Source organism: Equus przewalskii, chromosome 20, assembly GCF_037783145.1.
Source record: "Equus przewalskii isolate Varuska chromosome 20, EquPr2, whole genome shotgun sequence".
Classification (NCBI taxonomy): domain Eukaryota; kingdom Metazoa; phylum Chordata; class Mammalia; order Perissodactyla; family Equidae; genus Equus; species Equus przewalskii.
In genome coordinates, this window is record NC_091850.1 from 29478948 (window position 1) to 29486939 (window position 7992).

At 39.4% G+C, this 7992-nt stretch overlaps 1 protein-coding gene across 20 annotated transcripts in view; it reads right to left on the reverse strand.

The window, feature by feature from the left end:
- The window catches only part of SPEF2 (sperm flagellar 2), a 176301-nt gene extending 169848 nt beyond the window's left edge, over positions 1–6453 (reverse strand). For 8 of the 20 annotated variants that reach the window (XR_011530408.1, XR_011530407.1, XM_008512073.2 and 5 more), the window contains exon 1: positions 6166–6453. Coding sequence is in view for 11 of the 20 variants with exons in the window: in XM_008512073.2 (XP_008510295.1) it covers positions 6166–6223 (58 nt within the window). In the remaining 9 variants the exon portion in view is untranslated. Of the gene's footprint in view, positions 1–963; positions 1005–4451; positions 5500–6165 lie in introns of those variants that run through there. The other 12 variants (XM_070587013.1, XM_070587021.1, XM_070587008.1 and 9 more) reach the window with 9 other exon arrangements.
- Positions 6454–7992: the final 1539 nt, after the last annotated feature.

Consider the following 7992-nt stretch of genomic DNA (forward strand, 5'->3'; position numbering starts at 1 on the left):
TTTGACTGGAGGACACTGATAATTTCTTTTCCTCCAGTATAAGAATAGGATGATCAGCCTTCACAATCTTCTCCTTTGAAGACTTAATCATAATTCTCAATATTTACTGTCTGAAACAAAATACCTATATTATTATTATAAATTCCTTTAATGATTAAAATATTGGGTGGCATTCTTTTCTTGGGACTTCATATCTTAAAATTTTGACACTGATGTACACAACAGCCTTCTGCTATTAGATTTGCTGTCTCAATTTCTAGCCAAGGGAAGCCAAGTTTTAATTAAGGAAAATGCTGCTGAACTAGCCAGAAAATATCAAAATCTCATTACATGAGAAGCAATATATTTCCTAATGACCCTGGGGGCTGAAGTATGAGAAAATGTGTGGTGTAATGACACCAGGTTAAAAGAGGAATGAAGTAAAAGTCAACATATCTGGCATGTACCGCTAACTGGCCACTGCCTAGTTGCATGACCCTAAACAAATCTCTAAACATATCTGATTTAGTTACTTCACATGCCAAAGAAGAATTAAATTATATCTAAGATTCTTTTTCATATCTAAAGTTATATGACTCTATGATATGGAAGGTCACAGCCAATTAAAGGTCACAGAATATATTACAAAATACTGCATATAAATAAATATTCAATAGGATATTTTGAGATCTCTATTCTTTTCTTAAAATAAAATTTGATACTTTTGAAAAGGTCTGGACATAAGACCTAATCAACAAAGTATAGTTAGTGCACAAGGGGACCCAAATAAAGAATGCTCCTAAAATTTGGGACAAATAGTGGAAAATAGCACTCTCTAAAACAAAACACTAAGCTTTACTATAAAAGGACAAAATTTGCCACCTGTGAAAACCTACTTATAAAAAAATTAACAAGGAGCATAGATATCTCTTAGAACTCACAATTTGTCTATTTGAATTTTTTACACATCATATAAACTCTAACCTTGGGATGTCCTAATTGACTTCATTCAGAGTAGAGATTTGCTGTAGTGAAAGAAGAACACACAAATCTTGTAATTTCAGAAGCTTTTGGAGCAGTGGTTAATACTGGAAAATAACACTCAACAGTATGATTTACCCATACACTGGGGGAGCAGGAGGAGGGAAGCTGACTCTAACCTAATCTAACCCGTCACCACTATTTAGATAAAATATCTCTAGAGCAGATAAGTAAAACACACCAAATATTAGCTTGATTTGAGCGGTCTGTTGGTAATATGTAATTTTGGATTGTCAGTGAGCAATCTGAACTATAAATTTTGTCTTCTCCTGAGTACACCAGCCCATCAAGATGGTACATCATGTTCACTTCCCGGTATAGGCTATTCTGCTATCCTTTTCCTCATGATAAACTGGTACTCTGGCTTATAAAATCAGCCAAATGAAATTTCAGTTAGCATAAACTTATTCCTAAGAATTAGCTTAAAGTAATAAAACAGAGATTCTGACACCACCATTTGAGGATCAAAATACCAGAGTAACCTTCTAAAGATGACCAAATCCATTAGGCTCAGCCTAAAACAATATTTTACTTTTCTCTCACCCATATACTCTCATGTAATAAACTATTACTTACTAAGTGCCAATTATGTGACAGGCACTACTAAGCATTATTCTAAAGTGAGAGACAGAAACGCAGTTGAAATAATGTTGAGTACGCAGATCTAGTATAGACGTTAGGTGCTGTGGGTAAATGCCTTCCATTTGCAGTCTCATTTTGATACCCTCCCAAATGCAGAGCAATCATCATTATTACTTCTCAGGGCATAAAATTGGGGCCTGGGGACTACTATTTCTTCTTTGGATACTACAAAATTGACACCTAGAGATATTTAACTTTCTCAAACCCAGTTTTTTCTTTATTATATCTCTGTTACTATTGATAACAATTTTAAGACTATTGAAACAATTAAAATATACATAAAAAGGTATTTACAATTTTCAGTATAGCCATACTCAGAATCCAGAAGAACATGGACGGTCTTGTACATCCATCTTCGCAAATGATCTGATCTGTACAATAAATTCACAGAATCTGAAAGCTTCTAGTCATTTATGGAGAATGTTTTGTTATGATATTCTGATGTCAGTTTCTCCTTATGGGGAATTCATAAGTTTTGTAAAACAGAGGCAATTTTATTCTTGAAAATAACTGAGAATTCTTAAAGAATTTTACAGCAAATATTTCAGTAAAATCACTCTACATTGCTTATTTTTCATTATAAAAATAATTGCTTGAATTTCAGATGTAAGTTTGTGTTGAGCAACTTTTTGTATTAGAAGACATTTCATTAACATACACATCTGAGCATTATTCTACAGCCTAGTTTAGGACTAGTTAAATTTAACTCACTGAAGATCTTTAGCTTCGGTAACACAGATTTGCATCTTCTTATGTTGAGACTAATCAAGTCTCTGGTGACTCCCAGGAACCTCATTAACTGGAGGGAGACTACTCTCAGTGGAGGATCATTGGAGTTCATTTTCTTTACTGCTGATTTCAGGGCAGTCCAGGCAACACAAAATTCAATATAATATGCTTGATCCAAATTGACATCTGCCTTTCAGAATAATCCAGAAATCAATTGGCTTTAGCTGCCTCTCCAAAGAATGAATCATTTTCCAGCCTCATCAAGGCAGCAAATGCACTCACTTGGCATTCTCATCCTGTTTTCTTTGTCCCAGCAAGGAACATAGGGACTGAACCACTTCTAAACAAACGCTAATAAATCCTCTTTTGCCACTGAACCATCTAGCAATTGAGTTATGCCCTGTGACATCACAACATGCCTGGGTGGTGGAGTTTCTGTACTTCTTGTGACTTCAAATTGAACAATAATCCTTATAAAAGGAGTATATAAAATGAAAACATTTTGGAGAGTTGAGTTTTTAAAAATACAGTCCCTAAGTATAAACTCTGATATACAATATAGTGCCTACGAGCACAAGTCAAAGATCTGGCTTCAAATTCTACCTCTAGGACCTACTAGCTGAGTGACCCTGAAGACATTAGCAAGCCCTCTCAGCCTCTTCAACACATCTGTTCATCTGGGACAGTACCACTTAGGGTTCTCTTTTTAGGATTGAATAAGAAAACCGATGTAAAGGGCTTAGCACAGGGTCTGGTATAAGTACCTAAGTGTTCAATAAGGGATAAATTTTATTATTATTACTCTTCAATCTATAAATTTCATTTGAGAAAATAACTCTTATGTAACCCCTCGCAATATTTTATAAGACGTTTACTATATTTCAACTAGATTGTTAAATCTCTTTTTCCCCTATTTTGTCAGGTGAAGTTAGATCTCCTTTTTTTATTTTTTTATTTGTTATGCCATATTGAATTTTCCTTTCAAATCACGAAGGCAATATAAGCAACAAATCAAATAACATGGATGTATAAAGAAAAGTTAGCAATCTTCTCCTTCCCCAGGGTAACCAACACCAATACACTGGTTTAAATCCTTTCATACTTTTCTCTGTGCTTACACAAACCGCAATATGAAGATTTCTGTACACGGCCACAGTCCAGTATATGTGTCTCCACACATTTCTTTATGCTCCTATAAACAAACATACCTATTCATATATGTATATGTTTGTGTGCATCTCTGTGTCTGTGTGTAGTTCCTAATTGGTACAAAAACGGAATTATACTAGCCACAAAAAGCTATAATTTTTTCACTTGACAAAAATACATGAATACCCTTTAGGACAAAAGTTATAGCACCTAGCTCCTTCCTTCTAATTGCATAACAATCCATAGCATGGATACAGATTCATCCAAGTATTCCACAGTTGAAGGAAATTCAGATTTCCTTCTTTTTCTTTTTGTCCCTACAAAAAGAAACTTTAGTCCCCCTTTTTCTTTTTGACCCTACAATACATGTAGCAATAAACCATCCTTATTCACACATCCTTAGGTACTGATTTCCTTTTTGTATGACAGTTTCTGAAAAGTGAAATTTACCATTTACTATGTCACAAGTACTAGTCTAAATGCTTACAATGATTATCTCATTTAACCTTGACACAACTCAATGAAGTATTATTATTACTATTACCTTGAGTACGAGGAAATTTAGGTAATAACTTGCCCGAGGTCACTAGCTAGTGAGTGGTAGATAAGTGATTTCAACCCAGGCAGTCCAACTTCTAAGTCCTTGCTCTTAACACGCCCCTTATCCAGAAATCGCCAAATTACTTTCCCCAGAAGTTTCACCCATGTAAAAGTCCTTCCATGATAGTTTGTATAAATCATTCAAAGCTTTCCACTGTACACCACAGAATGAATGGCTTATCTAACAACGGGAATCAACAACTGGCAGTGTGCTCCCTTGGGTGTGCAGATCCTATCTTGTTTGTTTCCGAACACGGTTGAGTGTGTTTCCTAGAGTCTGAAAAGCCTTTTACAATATGGAATTTGGTTACCTCAGAGACTGTCTCTGTCTTTAGGCTCTTCTGAGCAGTTGGGATCAAGAAATGAGCATGTATTGCTAGTGAATGGGAGGTAGAGTACTGCAGCTGTCTCTTCTACAGCTTCCAGATTTACACTTCAGGGAAGCAGACTTCGGGAATTTTCCATTCATAGCTTATGTTGTTAAAGTTCTTACTTTAAAAGTCTCCAGTCTTTTAATCTTCATGGAATGAAGTAATTCTTCCTCCTCCTCTCAAAACCAAAATTCCAAAAACTGATTACAATTATAATGGCATACTATTGTTTTTAAGTTTCTTATTAATTTTATTTATTCTTCTCGAAAGTGTTTCAATATGCAGTAGAGGCCTGGGGACTTGGGCAAAGGGTTTGGTTTTTACTAATCAAGTAAATGACCTGAAGTAAACTCAGCAAGCTGTAACTGCTTTTCTTTGAAGAGTCTGACTTAAGGGCACGATATTGCATTTTGGCTCCTATGGTGAGAGGGGAACCAGAAAAGAAAACTGCTAAACATTGTCCTGAGATCGGCATCATATTTTAGGTGAGAAATAGTCAGAGATACAATGGGATGATCACAGAATCCTGGGAAAGAATTTATTGTTGTTCCCAGGGAGTGTGTGGATGGTGGTTTGGTAAAGAAAGAATCCAGGGTTTATGCCTCAAGAAATGCAACTGGAGGTGCTCCAATGTTAAAGATCCTAATGCTGATGATAAACACTTTGCCTCTGCAGAAACGCTACTAGTCTAGCAAGTTCTGTGGATGACCTAAGGTTGAGTTGGCACTATTACCCCACTGGTGGCAAGCTGGCATTATGCACGGGTGCTTCTGGGAAAACAGACTGAAATGATTTGGGCTGAAAACCTTTTGCCTTGTGCAAAATCCATACCAGCTGGAAAACGTACTCCTCTTGAAGAAACAACGGAAAGAAGTAGAGATGGAGTATAGCGCTGTGCTGGAATTACTGAGCTGTCATAGAAATTGCCAGCATGTCAAACTGCCTCTGTGGTTCTGGGATTTAGAAACTTTGGGTGGCAACTTCACGGCTGGAATAAAATTAGGTCAGTGAATAAGGTCAGCTGTGGGCAAGAGTCAACAGTGGTCAGAAATAGCTAATGTTTGTAAATTTTGAGCTAAAATAGCCAAAATTTGTAAATGTTAACAATTTTCTTCACTAACTCATTTCACATACACTCTCTCCTGCTAGGCTGTTAGGTATGGAAAGTATGATTGGATCTATTTTACATTGGAGGAAATACTCAGAGAAGGTGTTGTAACTTGTTCAGGGGCACACATCTAGTAGTAGCTGACTTAACGGTTTCATATTTCATTGGCTTGCCAGCACACCATGTTTCTGAGGATGTGAAGCGGGGTAATGTCGGGACCAGACTACAGAGTACAGCAAATTTCTCTCTCCATAGGAGCTAGGGAACCCTCCCTAAACCCTCTGGTTGCTTAGAACCACACAGTAGTTCAGAGACTGCGGGGGTGGGCCCACTGTGATGATGGTTAACCAGGGAGCGGCAGAGTGGGGATGCGAGAAGCCCTGCGACGGCTGGGGTGGAGCGGGGCACAGGACCGACCCGGGGCGCTGCCAGGCCCCGCAGGCACCCCACCTGCGCAGCCCGCGCCTTCCCCGCCACCTGGCATCAGCGCGCCGCATTCAGGGCTCCGCACCCGGCTCGCCCCTCGCCCCCGGCCGTGTCACTCACTCACGGTCTGGGACACCTTCACCTCCTGGTTGAGCCACTGGCACAGGATCTCCGACATGGTTTGGCCTGTGCCTCCGACCCCAAGCAGGTGCGAGGACTGCCCTGGAAACCTAGCCCGCCGGCCCGCGTCCTCCGGTTGCCAAGGGTAACCCTTTGCTAAGGAAGCGTAACCAGACCGGAGCTAGGAGAAAAGCCGGAAAAGAGGGGTGCCAGGGCCCGGCCGTGGACAACAGAAAATCCTGGCCTGCCCCCTGCTGGCGGGTAAGACCGACTGTGCGCAGGCGCAGTGGGCTCCGAAGGCGCGTGGGCTGCAGAGGGGCCCAGCAGATAGGACTGAGAAGTTCCTGCGAACTGGGGGTGCGGAGCGAGCGAGGCCGGGAAAGCTAGGGACTGAGCAGGGGGGTGTCGGAAGAGCAGAAGAAAAGAAGGGTCTTGATTGAAGGGGAATTTTTTTTTCTTCTTGTATTGTCTTTTAAAGAAACTATCAAGGCTCTTGCTCTATAATGGCATCATTTTTGTCATTGATTTAAGAATTGCCAGTTTCAATTGCTACATTGTATCAGGGACAGAATGTGTCTTATCCAACTTTTAGTCCCAGACCTGGTATAGGGCCTGACACACAGCAAGCATTCAATCATTTTTGTTGTTGGTGGTGGTAGATCTAACAGTTTGTATAGTTTATATCTCTGTGTTGTTTTGAGAGGGGAATATTTAATGAACTACTTTCTGGTCAGTTTTTCCTTACAAGTAATAATTATTTTAAATTGAATTTTGACCAAGACTCTCCTTCAGCAAACCTGAGTCAGGCTCCTCTGAGCCCACTTCTTCTGGAGGCCCCACCCATGAGTTCCATCCTAGGCCTCCTTAATCCAGTTTTAGGGAGAACTTGCTGGGTCAGTTTAGGGAAAATCGCCCCCTCACCCCCGACCCGGCCCCTCATCTGATCAAATTCCTCATCCCCTACCCTTGGCATCTGATCACCCTGGCCTGCCTGCAGCAAGAACCCTGTCAAGTCAGTTTAGCCAATTTAATCCCCTTACCCTTGGTGTTTCCTTTTAGTAATTTTCCATCCACTGACACCACACTGCTCCTTGGCTATAAATGGAGTTGAGCCTGATCTCTCTCCTCTACTGCAAAACCCTATCGCAGTAGTACTTTCAGTCCCTTGAGGGTGTCTTCCCTTCCTTCTTTAACCAGTATCAGAAAAATTTTCCTTTAATAATTTCTAAAAGTTTAGCTGGAATAATAGAAAAAATAATACACATACATATTATGTATACATAATCTTATTTGTATAATAAATAATATAGATAATGATGTATATATGTATATCACAAAGATAAGGAATTTTCCGCTAAAAGACCTGGAGACACCAAATTAGGATTATTTTAAACTGTAGAAACAACAACAGTGATGTCCTACGAGAGCAAATGTCTCTTAAGATTGATCTGAAATAGATCTGTGAGTCCTGACTGGATAAAAGTTTAGTACCACTTCTGTGTTGGCTTTACTTATATTTTAAATCACCCACACCATGGGTTTCCTCACACCCAACAGAGCAGGCATGACTACGATGGGAATTTTAAGGGAGATTTGTTGCCCACAGAATTGGGGTCTGATACATTTGATATGTTTCACCTTAGAGTTATCCAAATTCAGAAGATTATATGATTCTTTATAGAATCATATACGATTATATAGTTGGGGGAATGTATCTTATGTGCCGTATCCATTGGAAACACACATCATCTCTGAAAATGCTTCTAAGAGATGGCCTCCGAGGTACTCCTGCTTCTTGCCATCCTGGTGGTATATTTAAATTGATGA